Source organism: Arvicanthis niloticus, chromosome 6, assembly GCF_011762505.2.
Source record: "Arvicanthis niloticus isolate mArvNil1 chromosome 6, mArvNil1.pat.X, whole genome shotgun sequence".
Classification (NCBI taxonomy): domain Eukaryota; kingdom Metazoa; phylum Chordata; class Mammalia; order Rodentia; family Muridae; genus Arvicanthis; species Arvicanthis niloticus.
The window spans coordinates 52008403-52027074 of record NC_047663.1 but is presented as its reverse complement, the minus strand read 5'-3'; the positions used below and the strand labels follow the sequence as shown (position 1 = coordinate 52027074).

Genomic DNA, 18672 nt, shown 5'->3' with positions numbered 1-18672 from the left:
GGGAAGTCTTACCAAGGCTGGTCTCAAATATGTACCCTGTGGAATCTGGCCTTGAAGTCTTGGCCCTCATGCCACTATCTCCCCAAGTGCTTGGGGGCACAGATGCTTGGAAGAGTGTGAGAGTGGGGTCTTCGTTGCTGTATGGCTTGTATAGGCTGAGTGGCTTGGAACTTGCTCGTAAACCAGCATGGACTTGAGCTTGCAGTGGTCTTCTGCCTTTGCTGCTCTAGGGCTGGCATTACAGGTTTGAACCATCATTCTCTTCAGGGGGAGTTTGCTCCTTTCTCCTGAATTGGGTTTTTGGTTTTTGGTTTTGTTTTTTGTTTTTTTTTTTTTTTTTGGCGGGGGGTGTTTGTAGGGATCTCACTACGTAGTAGCCCTGGTTGACCTGGAACTTGCTGCTTAGATCAGGTTGGCCTCCAAGTCACATAAATCCACCTGCCTCTGCCTCCAACATGATGCCAGGCCTCTTCAGAATTTTTAATTTTGCAACAAGGTAGCAGTCTATAGAATTGTCCCACTGAGGTTCCAGTATGTATGTATGTATGCCACATTTCTCATGCTTCCTCTTGATGTGTGCTTAGTGCTGTGCCTGGAAGCCCACACCAAGGCCTCTGCATTTATATGCAAGGACACAGAAGTGAATCTTTCCACTGGTGGAGACAAAGTTCCAAGCTTTGTGTTTATCTGCACTAATGATCATCCATTCTGCGGAGTTGAAGTCTTCTTTGCCAGTGGGTCTGGTGATAGTCCCTAGCATTCCTGAAGGTGGATGCCCCAAGGGATGTGGGGATGCTCACTTTGGATCTATAGGGTCCACTGGGCCGAAATATAAACCTGCCATGTTGTAAGGTTGCAACCCCGGAGAACGTGTGGTGTGTGTGTGTGTATGTGGTGAACAAATGTGCACACGCAGCGTGCTCTAGGCGATGTGACCCCTGAGTGAAGGGTGTGCAGAGGGAAGGGCGGGCGTGGGGGGTGAGTCCCTTCCCAGGGAGTGAGTGGTCCTAGGGCAATGCAGTCCAGTCACCGCCCCGCAAGGTGTACACCCTGCGGGAGGCCCCGCGTCGTTTCCCTATGAGGGATCCACCGGGCCTTGGCCATCAGACTTCAGAGTCCAGAGTCGGTGTCGGCTGCGCTTTGCTGGCTTCCTCTCGGCAGCAGCGGCGGCACTGGGGGGAGGGGGAGGACTGTTTCCGGGGGTGGGGGGGGGGAGGACCGGGGCGGGGGGGGGAGCCGATGATGTCAGCGGCGGCGGCGGCGGTGGGGCTGGGCCGGGGCCGGGCGCTGGGGGGGGCCGGGGCCGGAGCCGGAGCCGGAGCTGGAGGAGGGCGAAACCCAAGCGGCCGGGGGTGGCCGCGGTGATGAGCCGGGCCTGGCGAACGCGGCGCCATCGCAGTCAGGTGGGCCCCGGGGCGAACCGGGCAGGGCTAGGGAGGATGCCCCCTCTCCGCTGCCCGGCGCCGCAGGGGCCGGAGCCGCGCCCCGCGACCGCTCCCCTTCCAGGTTGATCTAGGGGCGCAGGGGTCGGGGGCTGTAATAAGCCCCGCCCCCGGACGCGCACGGCGCTGGGGAGCAACTTAAGGGCGCCCTGGTATGGCGTCCAGCGAGCCGCGAATGGGGGACTTGGTCTCCTGGGGCCGTGAAGAGGGTCGCAATCACTCCACCCATGAAGGGTTAAATTCTGCAGCCCAATGCCCCCTCCCTCTGTGGGGCAGGTTGGGGGTGGGGTGGGGCGGGTGCGATCCCGGGCAAGCGCTGCAAGCTGCTCGGAGGGCGATGGCGTAGGAGCCAGGCAGAGAGGGGGAGGGGTGGCCCTCTGAGCGCCCCAGAGTTGGGGTGTGCAGGGTGCGCAGTGCACGCAGGGGCCCGGAACCGCCGCGCCGTCGGGGGAGGGTGGTTGCTGTGAGTCCTGGAGATTGTGCTTCTTGCGGTGCTGTGGGGCAAGGTAAACTGCTCCTCCTGGGCAACACCGTTTGCCAGTCTGGCACCGAGGGGTCTGCCAGGGCCCTCCCTGATACGTAGAGATAGAGAGTCAGGAGGGGTACTAATTGGTACAGAATTAAAAAGATATGACTCTGTGGCTTTAGGTGACAGATACCTTAAGTGTGGTGTCTGAGGTTGTGTGTATAGTTTTTGTCGGCATGTGTTTTCTTACATGTATGTCTTGTGTTGCACATATGAATGTTTATGAATGTTTGTTTTCTGCATAGATGGCATGGTGTGTGTTTGTGTGTGTTATGGGGGGAACCAGAATGCAGGGCGTACGTACCCATTTGAAGAGTGCAGTCAGTTGTGTACATTTGAATCAGAAGGTATCACGCCTGAGTTGCATTTCTGTAGTCCTGATGAGGTGTGGTCCAGTTGTGTAGAGGACAGAAGGGCGGATGGATTTGTGTGTCTGTGATGAGCAAGTTTCATGGGGGCTGCATGTCTGGAACTCAGACCTAATCATCATCAGAAACATGAGAAACTGAAGCCTGTGGGTCAGCTGTCACTAGTGTGAGGTGAGGGGTTCTGGGTGGGACATGTAAGATGTGTTTATAGGAGCATGGGCAGCCAAGCCAAGGGAATGGTTCGTGTTTGCAACAGTCTCCACAGGATTCTTTTGTGACGTTGTTTGTAGGAGCCTGTCTGGGCTGCTGGGCTGGGAGGCAAGCTGGTCAGAAAACACTTAGGAGGAGGTGGCTTGACAAGGGCAATGTGGGCCTCTGACCCAGGAGTCCAGTGGAAAGCTTTGTGTGCGTGTCTACCTTCTGTGTGCTTAAGTGACGGGTGTAGGGCTGCCCAGGAGATGTTATGGGAAAGTTGGGAGATAAATATTAGGCAGGACAGAGGGTCAGGCACGGGTGCTGTTGGGTGGCAGGCTCTCCTTTTACAGGGTCTCTATGTTTGCTCATCCAGCACATTAGAGCCATAGGGAGGAAAAGTCCTGACCGAGCTTAGACCAAGCGGCTCCTTGGTCATGTTTATATAAAGGCCGGGTGTGACTTTTGTCACTAAAATGGAAAAAGGGATCACAGAGTTTTCAGTCTCCTGCTTTGCCCTCTCCCTTTCTCTGCCCGCCTTTCCGGTATCTCTGACGCACATGAAGCCCTACTCCTGGGACAGTGAAAGGGCTTTGGACAGAATTTGCTCACTAAGCAGATTCTTTGGAACAGGTTTCCCTCACCTTTGGGCCTAGGCCCTTCAATGCATGTGGGAGATATACATATACGCTCACTCATATATACATATGTGCCACACTGTGCGCACCATCTAGCCTGTGTGTACACATATAGCATTGGGAAGGCTTTATGGCTATAGCCTCTGGAATGGGTGAGGGAGGCTGCTTGCCTATGAGGATAGGTGCAAAACTTACACTGGAACTGAAGTGTTTTGGTGCCTCTAAACTTCCTCACTGGAACATCCTCTGAGTGTCCTAGTCCACATCAGTGAGACAGAGCTAAGGACCCGCAGTACAGCATATGTGACATAGACCTAATATATAGTAACAAATTAAAGACTATATCGTACCAGCCCCTGTCCGCCCTGCTGCAGAGAATCTCCGGCTCCTAGTTTCACTGGAAGCAGTTGGTTTGCACTAACTGTACAGCCTCTGCTCCCAGGAGTCTATGTACCCGCCACTCATCTGTCTGCACCCTGGCTTCTGACTACCTCACTCTTTCAGGCAAAGCAGCTGAAACCCAGATGAGTTAAATCCTTGCCTCAAGACACTGGGTTGTAAGAGATGCTCAGGCCCCAAGAAGTGCTGTTGACTTCTGTACTGCGCTGCCTTTTGCTTTTCTGGAGTATTCAGTATTCACATGACAACACACACAGCAGCAGTATTTATTTATTTATTTATTTTGAGACAGGGTCACACTCTGTAGCCAAGATTAACCTGTAGTTTTTTCCAAGCTTTTTGCCTCAACTTCCTGAATACCGGGACTGCAGGCTTAAGGTATCATACCTGGCTCAGCAGCACATTTTGTTAATTTCTGTTTTTAAAGATTTCATTATATATATGAATATTTTGCCCATATGTATGTCTGCGCACCACATGTGTGCCTGGTGTCTGAGGAGGTCAGAAGATGCTATTGGATTATCTGCAGCTGGAGTTATAGATGGCTTTGAGTCACCATATGGATGCTGGGAATTGAACCTGGGTCTTCTCAAGAACAAGTGCTCTTAGTTGCTGGGCTGTCTCTCCTGCCCTTCACCAATCTGATTCTGAGGACCAGTACTCATAGGCAGAGCTCTCAAGAGTCCCAGCCCAGGGTGTGAGAACCTGAGGATCTGTGGCTTTGTCTTGTGAGTGCTGGCTTTGGGACACTGAATAGTCAGAAGGGGAGACTGTCTTTGTCCCATGGGTGATAGAGGGCAAAGGAGAAGAAGCATTTAAGTTCAGTCCTAACAGTTGGTAGAGATTTTTGGAAGAGGCCAAGGGAAGGGCGTTAAAAGTGTGTGTGTTGCACTTGAATATGGGGATACAAGCATCTACTGTACATGTGGAGGCCACGGCAAGACGCTGCTTATCTTAATTGCTTTTGGCCTCAGTGGCTTGACAAAGGGTCTGACATTAACCTAGAACTTGCCACTTTGACTCAGATGACCAGCCAGGATGACTGGGATGAGCCCTCCACCTGTCTTTGCCCTCCAGTCCTGGGGTGACAAATTTAGAGCCATGCCCCAGCTTTCTATGTGGATGCTAGGGATTTGAACTCAAGTGCTGTTACTCACAGAGCTGTCTCCCCAGCCCTGATTTTTTTTTTTTTTTTTTTTTTTTTTTTTTTTTTTTTTGGTTTTTCGAGACAGGGTTTCTCTGTGTAGTCCTGGCTGTCCTGGAACTCACTCTGTAGACCAGGCTGGCCTCGAACTCAGAAATCCTCCTGCCTCTGCCTCCCGAGTGCTGGGATTAAAGGCGTGCGCCACCACCGCCTGGCGCCCTGATTTTTTTTAAAAACTGCATTTCTTTGTGTGTGAGCACACGCCACCATGTACATGTGGAGTTCAGAGGGGAGCTTCCAGGAGTTGGCTCTCCCCTTTTACCATGTGTATCCTGGGGATTCAAGCACCCGGGCTCATGTGGCAAACATCTTTACCTTTGAGCTATCTTACCTGCCCTAGCTTTTGTGTTTTAACGACAGTCTCCTTTAAAAAAAAAAAGATTTATTTATTATTTAATGTATGTGTGAGTACACAGTCATTCTCTTCAGACACACCAGAAGAGGGCATAAGAGCCCATTATAGATGGTTGTGAGCCACCATGTGGTTGCTGGGAATTGAACTCAGGACCTTTGGAAGAGCATTCCGTGCTTTTAACCGCTGCCATCTCTCCAGCCCCCCCCCCCCTTTTTGGGGGGGTTCAAGACAGGGTTTCTCTGTGTAGTCCTGGCTATCCTGGAACTCACTCTGTAGACCAGGCTGGCCTCGAACTCAGAAATCCACCTGCCTCTGCCTCCCAAGTGCTGGGATTAAAGGAAGACAGTCTCAGTGTGTAGCCCAGGGTGGCTTTGAACTCTCTGCATTTCTCCTGCTCCACTCTTCTGAGTGCTGGGATTAAAGGCCTAAGCTACCAGACCCAGCTTCCAAAGACCATTTTCAACCCAGGAGTCACTCCCAACTGCAGTTAGTGCTGAGGACTCTCCGTGGAAGAACGCAGGTTGGAAGAGATAAACCCACAGGCAAAGAGATAGCATGTCCAGTACCTTGATCCATGTGAGTGTTAACAGGGGTTTGCACTAGTTTGGCAGGCAGAGGGGCTTGAGAAGGCTTGCAGGTCATTTCCATGCAGCTTTAGGCAGACCTGGTGACTGCTGGATTTAGGAACAAGGGAAGGGTGGAGTCAGATGTGACACAGTTAACACTTAGCACGTGAGCATTTGTGTGGTGATTTATGTAACCAGCTGGCCTGCTGTAGGCTCCTCAGGGCAGGATCCAGCAGTATGGCAGAGGGAAACACTAGGCATCTGAGGTCATCCAAGCCTGGATTAATATTTTGGCTGTTACTTATAATCTCTCTTACCTTCAATAAGGTTTATTCCTTTTCTGTAAAATTGTGAGAATATAAAAACCTACTGAAGCCTATTGTGTGCAGCTTTGGAGGGTATAGTTAAATGAGACAATGTTTATCAGGTCTCTAGATATCTACCAGGTAGACTGTGTGTCCCAAAAGTCGAGGTATGGTCATCATCCTCAGCTCTGAAGATGGCTTCTTTCTTTAGAGTCTCCAGGAAGAAGTCTGTTCTAGAAAAGTCTCACATTGCCCAAAGTAACTTAAAGTGCATGATCTTCCGCACCCAACCTCCAGAGTGCTGGTATTAAAGGCTTATGCCACCAACACAGATTCTTTCATTTCCTGTGCTTCTTGCATGTTCCTTCATTCTGGGCTGGGACCCAAGGCCATGCTAGGCAAGTGTCCTGTCTCTGTCCTGGACCTCCAGCCTCTAAATTTTTTAACCTTTCGTTATGTACTATGCAAGATACTTGAGCGAACACCACACTCATCCCACCCCATCCCTCCTTGAAGCCCACACTCTAGAGATAAATGAGCAGTGTGTTTATTAAGTGACATGAAGGGAAATAAAGAAACAGAGAGCTGTGACATTTCCGAAAGTCGGAAGGGCTCAGGTAAGAGCCCTAAGCCGGGTGCCGAGTCAAAGCATACAGAAGGTAGAACTCTGGGGCATGAAGCAATCCAGAGAAAAGAACATTCCAGATGGGGAGAACAGCAAGAGGTGGTATGTGCTCAGAGCCCCACCTCTCTGGTACCTCTGAGGTCATTCAGGAGGTCAAGAGTAGAGAACTAGAGCTGGAAATACAAGTCAGGGATACAGCTTCCTTAGCATGCCTGAGGCCCTGGATTCAATCCTCAGACACACACACACACACACACACACACACAGAGAGAGAGAGAGAGAGAGAGAGAGAGCGAGAGAGAGACAATATGTAGTGAGTATTCTGGAATTTTGGTTTCTTTAAGAAAAAAAAAAAAAACTATAGAAGTGAGAGTGAGGCTGGAGAGATGGCTCAGCAATTAAGAGCCATTTGGTTTCGCTTCCAAATGGACCCGGGTTCAAATCTCAGCACCCACATGGCAACTCACAACTATCTGTAATTCCAGTTGCAGGGGATATGATATCCTGGCACAGATATACATGGAGGCAGAACACCAATGTAAGTAAAATTTTAAACATTTAAAAGAACAAAGAAAAAACCCTACAGAAATATTATAAGAATATATTTCATTTTAATCCCAGGTGTGGGGATGCTTTGCAGCAGCCGACTGTGATTTGCCTCCTGCTCTAGCTCTTTTTCCAGCTGCCGATAGTTTCTGTACATGTGTGATGCTTGGAATTTTGAGAACTTTTCAGAGGGTATATAAATGCTAGAGCTCTGATAGGTAGGGTAGTGGTGGTTGGTTGTTCAGGGGGTTGGGGGGTTGGGGTTTGTTAGTAGTTGTGCTCAAAGAAGAAACAAGAAGGAAGAAATTTGTTTCAGAGATGTTTATCTTTCTTCTTTCTGTCTTCTTTCTCTCCTATCTAGTGATAGGAGGTGAGACGGGAGCTGGGGTGGGGGAGGGATAAAGGGTAAGGGTGGGAAAAAGAAGAACTAGAAAAATAGCTAAGACGCTTTACAAGAGAAAGAATATAATACAAGAGAAAGAAATAAGAACTTTAAAATTCACAGAACCACCAAACTCATCCTTTCAAATGTTTGTTTGTTTAATGTGTGTGGGTATTTTGCCTGCATGTGTGTTTATGCACCACATACCGTCTGCTGCCCATGGAGGTCAGACGACATGAGATCCCTCTGGGACAGCTGTGAGCTGCCATTTGGGTGCTGTAAACAGACCCTGGATCCTCTGAGAGAGAGTAGCTAGTGCTCGTAGCTGCTGAGCCCCTCTCTCTGCCAATTCATCTGGAAGTCCAAATTCTGCCTTTTTTCTTTTTCATCACTTTCCTTACCATTTTCCAGCGCTAAATTTCAAGACTAGGTACAGTCATCGCTTAGTATCCATGAGAAGTTGGTTCCAGAATGCCCCCTGGGTATATATAAATCATAAAATTTTATACTGGTGTAAATATACTAGTTGTACTAGTAAGTCATGTCTGGTGGTGTGTCTCTATACTCCCAACACTGCGGAGGTGGGGGTGACAGGATCAGGAGGGAGTTCAGGACCATTCTTGATCAGTTCAGGTCTGGGCTACAAGAGACCCTGTCTCAAAATAAGTAAACAATATGTCAAAGTATCAGCATCTAAATTACACACCTGCTCCATCTACCTTGTTGTCTCTACTTAAAATGTTTAATACAGTATAAATTCCATAGAAATTGTTTTTGGAATTTTTATTTTATTTGTTTGCTTTGATTCAGGGTTCTCCTATTTGGCTCTGCTGACCTGATACTCGGCATGTAGTTCAGGGCTACACTGAATGTTAGTGGTCCTTCTGCCTCTCCTCCTCACGGCTTGGGTGTCATGCATGGCTCGCCACACCTGTCTAAATAGTTCTTCTGTTGTGTTGTGTAGAGAACAGTGACCAGAGAATAAAGTCTCTGTGTGTTCAGTGCAGGACCAGTGTTTTGGAATATTGTTGATCCTTGCTTGGTTGGGTTATTAGCTCATTTTATCTTCACAACCACCCTGTCCAGTGGGAACTGTTTCTCACCACCACCATACAGACAAAAAAAACTAAGATAAAGGTTAAGTAGCTTTTCCATGCATAGCTGGTGTCTTCATCACCCATAACTCATTTTAGGGCACTGGGCTGTCATGGGGCAGTTGAACTGGCCTAAGCTCTACGGGAACTAGCAGCAATGTCAGGGTCAGATTGTGGCAGTACATTCCCTTGACCTGAAGATGAGTTTGCAGTGTTTAACTCCTTCACAATGATCATTTTGAGTGTTAAAATGAGATGCTGTGCATAACATATTTCGCTATGCTTTGCCTATAAATAAATAGCAGCTCCAACGCTTGTGGTGAGAAGGATTCTGGGTGATTGCTAAGAGTCAAGCCAGCTTTGAGTCTCTGCAGTTCTAAGAAGCACCAACAGGCCTTGCCCTATACCATGGCAGTCCACACACAGGTACATGTTTGTAGGCACCCGTCTTGTAACTTGTGGTGCAAAGTGGGCAGTCCTGGTTACAGAGGTGAATGGGGACCAGAATCCAGCTGACTTTGCTTATCTTCACATGGCTTCCTAGGGGAAGGAGCTTCCTAATTTCCACAGAGTTCTAAGTAGGCTGGCAGGGTTCCAGTGGGGGCTGTTAACATCCTCTGTCATGGGGTCCTGAAGTCACTGGAGACTTTGAACCCAAACTTTGTAGGGTCAGATCCCAGCCTAACTGCTAACTGGCTGTACAACCTTGAGCTAGCTTCCTAGCATGCCTGAGTTTTTATCATCTTAAAGTAGAGGACCATGCTAAGTGGTGAGGGGAAAGATGAAATGAAGCAAAGACAGTGCTGAGGCCATCATAGAAGGGAGTAAAAGGGGCTGGAGAGACGTCTGTGGTTAAGAACACTGTCAGCTCTTCCAGAGGACCCAGCTTCAGCCCCCAGCAACCACAGAGCAGCTTACGACTGCCTGCAATTCTACTTCTGGGGATCTGACACCACTACCCAGATATACATGCAGGTAGAACACCAATGCATATTAAAAAAATAGAAATAGAAGGGAGTAAGAGACAATGACTCCAGACAACAGGTGAGGAGGCTCTCTGTCCCCAGGACTCTTGCAGTACCACAATGCAGCAACAAATGGGGCAGTCCTGGGGCTCTTACTCTGTGCCTGGCATAGTGGTCACAACTTGGGTTATAAATATTGCCCTGATTACCACCGTTTTTTTTTTTCCCTCCTGCCCAGAAGAAGTATCAGAGCCATGTCTTGGGGCATCTTGAGGTAAGGTATAGTCTTTAGCTAATATGGGTAATCAATAAGGAAGGAGCGTTTGGGGGCATTGAGATTAGATGAGAAGCTTTGGATGGGACACTGGTGATTGTGTGGCCCGTGGCATGTGAAAGGGGCCAGAGCTTCCTGGGTACACTGAGGGTAGATGAGAAGGACCCATACAATCGCTGCTGATGCTGCCAGACTTTGGATAAGGGGCCTGAATGGCTCTGGAACTCAGATCCTCAAATGGGAAATGGGAACCTGAGACTCTGCAGTGGCCGGCACAGCTGTGAACTGCTCACTTGTGACTGTCATAGCTCACTTTTTGGTTGCCTATTGTTCCATTTAGATGAACCTCTCAGCAAGAGGTGAGGTGGGTTACAGCTTTAAAGACAAAATCCAAAAGCCAAAGGTCTTAGAACAGAGTGGGACCCAAAGCCCCTCACTCTAGGTCTGGTTACCTTCCCAGACACACACACACACACACACACACACACACACACACACACACACACACCAGGCTAAGATTTCTGGGTATGTGGTGTATACAAGGAAGCACTCTCCTAATGCAAAAATCTAATCTGGTTAGTAAAATAGGAAAAAAGCTCTTTTTGATATGTAAATAAGCCCACTGAGATTTAAAAAAACAAAGAAACAGAGTGAGCAAATCTTTGATATCTTTGAGTCTCGAGACAAGACTGGGCCAAAGGGATTAGAGAGTGAACTGAGGCTGAGGCTGTCCTGAACCTGTGGGGTTGAAGTGTGCTGCTGTGCTGTTTGGAGGTGGATTGGGGATATGCAAATCATCTTGTCATACTTCTTGTGGCTGGCAGAGCAAGCTAAGCGATAATCTTGTGGCCTCCTTGGTCTGACTGGATTTGGCCAAGCAGCCTGACAGGCTCCTAGTAGGGATCGGGGTTTGCAGAGCAGCCAAGGTGTCTTTGACTGTTGGACTGATGCCCACATCCTGAATCCTTCCCTTGTGCGGACCCTCTCCTGTCTTCTCTTGATTTCTGACACAGTTTCTGTTTCTCTGCAGAAGGAAAAGGCCAGGCTGCAGGGACTTGCTGAGCTACTACGCTGCTCCATGTTGGCTATGCTCTCAGGTGAGAGAGTGCGGGGAGGACTACAGCTAGGAAGAAAGTAGACCCCAGTGGAGAAGGCAGCAAGGGAAGCCATTTTGTTCAGTCTCCCTCCACCCCCTCCAATGGTTGGATGTGAAGAGCTTCCCCCTTCTACTGCTTACTGTGAATCTGGAGCTCATGACCACTTGCCCTTCACTGTGGCCTGAGGTATTCCTGGCCTTTGCTGGCACAGATGTTAGACATACTGGTCTCGGACACTGGTTGGATTCCGAGTGGCCTAGTGTTAACCCCTGACTTCTGTGACCCGAATTATTCAGCCTTCCACCAGATTCTGACCAGTAGCCTCTAACTGCTGTCTTCCATTTATCCCCCTGGTCTCAGAGGCTCCTGACCCCTGCCCAGCCTCTGAGACTCTCCCTGGCCTCTTTTCCCTACATCTAGGCTGGCATCATGCCACCCCCTGCAGAGGTGACGGACCCGTCCCATGCCCCAGCTGTCCTGCGTCAGCTCAATGAGCAGCGGCTCCGAGGCCTCTTCTGTGACGTCACCCTCATAGCTGGAGACACCAAGTTCCCCGCTCACCGCAGTGTCCTGGCTGCCTCTAGTCCCTTCTTCAGAGAGGCTCTACTAGCTTCAGCCCCACTGCCCCTCCCACCAGTAACTGGTGGCTTAGCCCCCAGCCCTGCAACCACCACAGCTGCCTCCTCTTCGTCCTCCTCTCCCCCTCCAGCCTCTCCTCACTCTTCATCTCCTCCCCGGGTGCTAGAGCTGCCCGGGGTCCCAGCAGCTGCCTTCTCCGATGTCCTCAACTTCATCTATAGTGCCCGGCTTTCACTCCCTGGTGGTGGCGGGGATGGGGCAGCTGTGGCAGAGATTGGAGCTCTGGGTCGGAGGCTGGGTATCTCCCGTCTACAGGGCCTGGGGGAGGGAGGTGATACTTGGGTACCACCTGCCCCAACTTCCATGGTCACTTCAGAGCCTAATGAGGATGGTTTGGGGCCAGGGGCTAGAACAGATGGAGAGTGGGTGGGTGACAAAGCTGAGGCCCTGACTCCTGACTCACAGCCCCGCAGGCCCTTTCCTTGCCCTCGATGTGGAAAAAGCTTCATCCATCCCAAGCGACTGCAGACCCATGAGGCTCAGTGTCGACGGGGGTCCAACACTCGGGGGGCTGCAGGGCTGGGACCTGGGGGCCCTGGCCCTGGGGGTCCTGCAGGAGTGGATGCCTCAGCCCTGCCACAACCAGTGGGCTTCAGAGATGGCCCTGAGCATGTGGTGAAGGTTGTGGGTGGCCATGTGCTCTATGTGTGTGCGGCCTGTGAGCGTTCCTACGTGACCCTGTCCAGCTTGAAGCGGCACAGCAATGTACACTCGTGGCGGAGGAAGTACCCCTGCCGCTACTGTGAGAAGGTGTTTGCCCTGGCTGAGTACCGCACCAAGCACGAGGTGTGGCACACCGGGGAGCGCAGGTGAGTGACCTGAGGTGGACAATGGAGGGAGGGGTGGGCAGAAGGGTCTAGAAAGTGGGCTATCCATATTGGGATCTGCTCTTGTCCCCCTCCTTACTTACGGCCTCCAGGACTTCATGTGTCTCCTTTCAGCCCCATTTCCTGGACGCCAGCATCTTGCCTGCCCATCCAGGCTTGGTGCTGTGGGAAAGGCTAGGAAGGAAAGAGAAATGAGCCCTCACAGGAGAGTGAGTACTGTGGGAGTACAGGTCTGCCCACTGGATTTTAGACCACACAGAACAACACCTGGTGTTTCCTTAGCATGTCCGTTCTGTCATTTGTACCACAGAATGCATTTTGGGGGCTAAAATATGTGACTATTCCCATTTCACAGCAGAATAGCCGAGGCTGAGAGCAGGAGCTGGCAGGAGTCAGGGGGTTGAGCTTAGTCTGGTCCCAGTCTGGAGGCTGGCAGGGTGCAGCAAGCAGCAGGAAGGGAGGACGAACAAGTTGCTGGGGAGTTACAGGTTTGAGGGCTGCAGATGACAGGGCAAGATGAGGCCCTGCCTTCAGGGCCTTAACTCAAGCGGCTCTGTTCCTGCCCTGTTCCCTGCTGTCCCGGCCCAGGTACCAGTGCATCTTCTGCTGGGAAACCTTTGTCACCTATTATAACCTGAAGACCCACCAGCGAGCCTTCCATGGCATTAGCCCTGGCCTCCTAGCCAGTGAGAAGACACCCAATGGAGGCTACAAGCCCAAGCTTAATACCCTCAAGCTGTACCGCCTGCTCCCTATGCGGGCAGCCAAGAGGCCCTACAAGACCTACAGTCAGGGAGGCCCCGAGGCCCCTCTTTCTCCAAGCCTCCACACACCGGCCCCCACAGCAATGCCAGCCAGCCCCCAACCCCTACCCCCACCTGCCCCAGAACCTGGTCCTCCCCCCTCTGTCATCACCTTTGCTCATCCAGCTCCCTCTGTCATTGTCCACGGGAGCAGTAGTAGTGGTGCAGCCGGGGGCGGACCAGCCGGGACAGGAGGGTCCCAAGCTGCCTCAGTCATCACTTATACGACTCCCCCAAGACCCCCCAAGAAACGAGAGTACCCACCTCCTCCCTCTGAGCCTGCAGCAACACCCACCAGCCCAGCCTCCACCGCCGTCAGCCCAGCCACAGCTGCAGGGCCAGCCACAGAGGAGGCCAAGGGCCGGAATCTGCGGGCTGGGAGGACTCTGACTTACACAGCCAAACCCGTGGGTGGGATGAGTGGGAGTGGGGGTTCCCCCACAGGGACAGGCCGAGGCTCTTCTCAGCTTCAGGCTCCACCTCCACTGTGTCAGATCACTGTGCGAATTGGGGAAGAGGCCATTGTCAAGCGCCGCATCTCAGAAACTGACCTGCGTCCTGGAGAGCTGAGTGGCGAGGAAGTAGAGGAGAGCGAGGAAGAGGATGAGGAAGAGGAGGAGGAGGACCAGGAGGACCAAGAGGAATCGAAGGCTGGAGGGGAAGATCAGCTTTGGAGACCCTACTATTCATACAAGCCTAAGCGCAAGGCTGGAGCTACTGCCAGTGGGGTCAGCGGGGTCAGTGGACTCCCCCGAGGACGAAGACCACCACGCTGGAGACAAAAGCTGGAACGAAGGGGCTGGGAGGAAACCCCATCAGTGGACGGCCCAGGAGGACGAGGACGTGGTGAGCGTAGGCACCGTTGTGGGGACTGTGCCCAGGCCTTTGCCACTCTGAGGAAGCTGAGAAAGCACCAGGAAGCCCATAGTGGGGGCTCCCACAACTCCAGGACTGGGAGGAAGTCTTCCACCCGCTTCACCTGCCCCCACTGTGCCAAGGTGTGCAAGACCGCAGCTGCCCTGAACCGACATGCGCAGAGGCACGCTGTGGAACGGCCTGGGGGCACTCCCACACCCGTCATTGCCTATTCCAAAGGCAGCATTGGCACCAGGCCCATTGATGTCAAGGAAGAGGCCCCCCAAGAGATGCAAGTGTCCTCATCCAGTGGGGAGGCAGGCGGTGGTAGTACTGCTGCTGCTGCTGCTGCTGCTGCTGCTGCTGCTGCTGCTGCTGCTGCTGAAGCTTCTGAGTCTGCCTCACTCCAGGACCCGGTCATCTCTGGGGGTGAGGAGCCCCCGGTAGCAGGTGGGGGCAGCTATGTATACCCACCTGTGCAGGAATTTCCCCTGGCCCTGATAGGAGGCAGTCGGGAGCCCGGTGCCAGCAAAGGAAAACCTGGGAATGAGGGGCCAGTGGGAGCTTCCGAGGGAGACCGGATGGAGGGGATGGGCACTGCCAAAGTCACCTTCTTCCCTGAGCCCTACCCACTTGTCTACGGCCCCCAGCTCCTCGCTGCCTACCCTTACAACTTCAGCAACTTGGCTGCTCTTCCAGTTGCTCTCAACATGGTCCTACCTGATGAAAAGGGTGGTGGGGCCCTTCCCTTCCTCCCAGGGGTCTTTGGCTATGCTGTGAATCCTCAAGCAGCAGCACCTACTCCACCAACCCCACCTCCCCCTCTTCCTCTGCCAGTTCCCCCTAAGGGAATAGTGGAAATGACAGGGGTTGAGAGAACCCAAAAGGGGGATGTGGGGTGAACACCAAGGCCAGATCCCCCTCTCACCAGATGCCACCCTCCCTGATTCCCCTCCCCATTCTCAGCTCCTGGCCTCCCTGCCCTTCGGGAGCCCCATCACACTCTTGTGCAGGGATTTGGGGGCCCCTGGAGCTCAGGCGTCAGGCTGCTTTGTGTGATTGTAGTTTCCCCACTCTCTGAGAAGGGGTTTTTGGTGGTTCCTCTCAGTTTCCTCCAGGGAATGGCCCCTGTGAGGGGAAGAGCCAGCTCCCATCCCTTCTCCAGCCCTTGGGGCAACTGAGCAATATACTTCTCTGAATCTCTACTTACAGCCCCCACCAACTCTGAATGTCTAACCTGCTCCCCTGATTTGTAAGCCTAGGGGGAAACCATCTCTCTCATCCAATGATGCCTGCTCACTCTGATGCTGTCTCTAAGCCCTTCCCCAGATGCTTCCTAGAACAGTCCATTCTTTGTGGCCCAAGGCCTGGACCAGACCATTGTGATATCTGACCCACCAGCCTGGAAGCATGGCTTTGGATTCCGTTCTTCCTAAGGGTGGGTTTCTCTGTCCTTGTTTCTTTCACACTGAGATGCCATGCCTTCCTTGGCTCCCATGCCTTTGGGTCTTCCATAGTTCTTCTTGTGCTCCTAGACTCTGGAGATGGTCTCACCCATTCCAGGTCAAGAGGAGGTGGGAGGTGTCCTATGGCTGAGCACTTTTTCAATATGGGGCAGGGAAATCTTGGGCCCTACCTTTACCCCCAAGTCCAGTGACCCCAGATTCTTCCAAGACAAAAGAGGTGAATAGATCATAACTCTTCTGGCCTTTATATGTGGCTTCTTTGGGGCTAACCCAAATTTGAGCACCAGGTATGAAGTACTCCATAAAGAATGAAGAAGAGAATCTGTTTTCTCCCCGCCAATCCCTCACTATGGTTTCTCCTAGATTAGACCAAATAGCCAGAAACATGGATTTGATGTGTGGGTAAGCCGGGGATTTGCACATGACCTCTGTCCTTGCCTCTGTTCTATCTTCTCTGATGTCACTGTCCTCACCAATCACTCCAGATGGTTTTGAGGGAACCATCTTCCTCTTCTGGTGGGCTTTGGGGTATCCCCACCAGCTTTGCCTCCAAAATAGCACCTTATACCCCATCTCTGACTCAGTCCCCCACACCCAAAGATCCCAGCCTAGGAATGGGGTGCAGGGATTTGAAATAGTCCCTACTCCCTAATTTGCACTAGATAGCCCTGGTCAGGGTTCTATGTTTCCTTCCAGTAGGGATTGTAGAGAAATGTTTGTTCCTAATTCCCTTTGAAAATGGGACCTCCCTGGTGTGTGATTAGATGGATATTTCCGATATACCCACCTTCCCTCCCCCACCCACCTTCCCTCCCCCACAAAGAAAGAACCAGCTCACAAAGGGAGAGCCAGTTCGGGGAACAAATTTAATGTGGGAGTTAGAGGAGTAGTATAACTTCAAAAGGAGAAAAACTGTTTTAATCAAATGACAGTCTTTCTCTCAGCTACTGTTTTCTGGGGCCAAGATGGCTGCCCTCTGACCTGCTGTGGAGAGGGCAAGATCATGGCTTTTGGAGGGAGGTGAGTTTAGGAAGGCCAGGAGCATCTTCCTGTCCCCTCCTAGCCTCCAAGTATATAGAAAGGGGGAGGTTGTTGACAGGCTTCCTGAATGTTAACTGCGGAGGGGGTCACTTCCCCTCTCCACTGTCTCTTTGCACTTTTCTTGGTCTTGGCTACAGCCTGAGTGAAGAATTTCCTACTGAATGTACCAAGTTCCAATTTTTAAGGGGGAAAAAGTTTCAAACAGGGAAAAATAGAGAAAAAAAAAAAAAGAAAAATCACTAAAAATTCCCATAAATCTTGTTTCTGGCACTTTAGAAAAACTGCAAAAAATACATAATAAAGAATACATATATATATATCTACACACAAATTATATATATAAATATATCTATATATACAGCGGAACCACAAGAGAGACTGAGGAAGGTCTGAAGGCAGGGGACAGATATGACAAGAGTTTCCTCTCCCCTTCACTGCCCTCCTCGGAGGAAGTCAGGAGAGAAGGGGTAAAATGAACTGGGAAATTTGAATTTCAGAATAGATCAAAATTCCGACCTTTTGGAAGAATTGAGATTATATATATTTTTTGTTGTCGTTGTTTTTGTTTTTTTGTAAGAGTAAAGAGAATAGCTTCCAGAATTTGGCAACAAATAGTTGTGGCAAAGCAAAAACTTAAAAATATGTATTTGAGCTGGAAGGTCTCACTATCATGAGTTTCAGGTGTTGGAAGTTTGGGATTTTGCAGTTTTGTCATTTGGAGGTGACCAAGTCTTGTCAGTTTGTGCCCTCTTTCCCCATGTGACCTGGGAAGGAGGGAGAAAGTGGGAAGCCACTGGTTCTGGGCCACAGCACGCACAATTTAGAATTTCACAGGTTCTAGCTCTATACATAGTGATGACCCAGATTTAGAGAATCTGACCAATATTTATCTCCAGATTTGTGTGTGTTTCCAATTCTTTAGGCCAATAAATCAACAAGACAAATGAACTATGATCACAGCGGGATGCCAGATGCGATTATTTGTGTGGCTGGTGGGTAGGGGGCAGGCATTTGTTTTCTTTGCTTGGCCAGGATCCTGAGACCTGTAATTTATTCTTTGGACTCCTGGTGTTTCACTGTAGTTGTATAGCCCCTAGGCTCCAGCTCCTTCTGTCTGAACTCTAGGTCAGACGGGAGCGCCTGGGGAGGTAGCTCAGTCTGTGGAGGGCTGGGGTTGAGTGCAGGAAGTTTGTTTCTCCGCCCAACACGACGGCACACACCTCTAAAACAAGCACACGGGAGGTGAAGGCAAGAGGATCAGGAGTTTAGGGTCATCTTCAGCTACACATAGAGTTCCAGGCTAGCCCCCTTTCTCACAAGGGCCCTTCTTAAAAATGTAGTGCCCTGCCCCCACACTTTTAGACACATCCTTAATAAGTACAAGTTCTAGGCTCAAGATTTCTATGTCCCAGAATAACCTTTGCCTTAAACTAGGCCTAACTCTTTTGAAGCTACAGTTGGGCAGAGACTATATTGTTGCCGTAAGAGCCCTTCCTCTACTCCTGTCTCCTTGGCTCCATCTTGCCTGCTGGGTATTCTTATGGAGGAGTAGCTGGATGTACAAGTAAGGCCAGTCAGGTAGATGAGAGCTTGTCTGGTTTGAGTACCCTGACCAGAGTGGGCAGCCACTGGTAAGCCCTGGCAAGTTGCTGTCATGTCACTATAGCTTTCTAAATGTTTTCAAAAGAAGCCAAAAATCCAAATGTCTGTGAGATATACAAAATTTAAAGGTACCGAGCTTCAACTACTTTTTTTCCTTTGAGTGTTTTGCTTGCATGTAGATCTGTATACCACGTGTGTACAGTGCCAGAGGAGGTCAGAGAAAAGGTGTTTGATCCACTGGGGACTGGAGTTGCCCACGTGAGTGATAGGAATCAAATCCTGGTCCTGAAGAAGAGCAGCCAATGCTGCTAACCTCGGGATTATCTCTCCCGAGTCCTTAATTCAAATTTAAAATTAGACACCTTTAATTCCAGCACTCATGAGGCAGAGGCAAGTGGAGTTTGAGGTCAGCCTGGTCTACGCAACAAGCTCTGGGCTGGCCATGGTTACATAGTGAGACC

At 50.8% G+C, this 18672-nt stretch overlaps 1 protein-coding gene across 7 annotated transcripts; it reads left to right on the top strand.

Moving 5' to 3' along the window:
* Nucleotides 1-1257: 1257 nt before the first annotated feature.
* Zbtb4 (zinc finger and BTB domain containing 4) lies at nucleotides 1258-17568 on the top strand. 7 transcript variants are annotated; one of them, XM_034504528.2, is made up of 7 exons: nucleotides 1263-1403; nucleotides 7106-7158; nucleotides 8945-9068; nucleotides 9846-9881; nucleotides 10912-10978; nucleotides 11399-12426; nucleotides 13033-17568. In XM_034504528.2, the coding sequence occupies exons 4-7, from the start codon at nucleotides 9862-9864 to the stop codon at nucleotides 15002-15004; spliced, it is 3087 nt and encodes a 1028-aa protein (XP_034360419.1). In that variant the 5' UTR covers nucleotides 1263-1403; nucleotides 7106-7158; nucleotides 8945-9068; nucleotides 9846-9861; the 3' UTR covers nucleotides 15005-17568. The 7 variants fall into 7 exon arrangements, with proteins under 7 accessions (XP_034360420.1, XP_034360419.1, XP_076792619.1 ...); XM_076936504.1 differs by lacking the exon at nucleotides 8945-9068 and having other exon boundaries at nucleotides 9849-9881; XM_076936503.1 differs by lacking the exon at nucleotides 8945-9068.
* Nucleotides 17569-18672: the final 1104 nt, after the last annotated feature.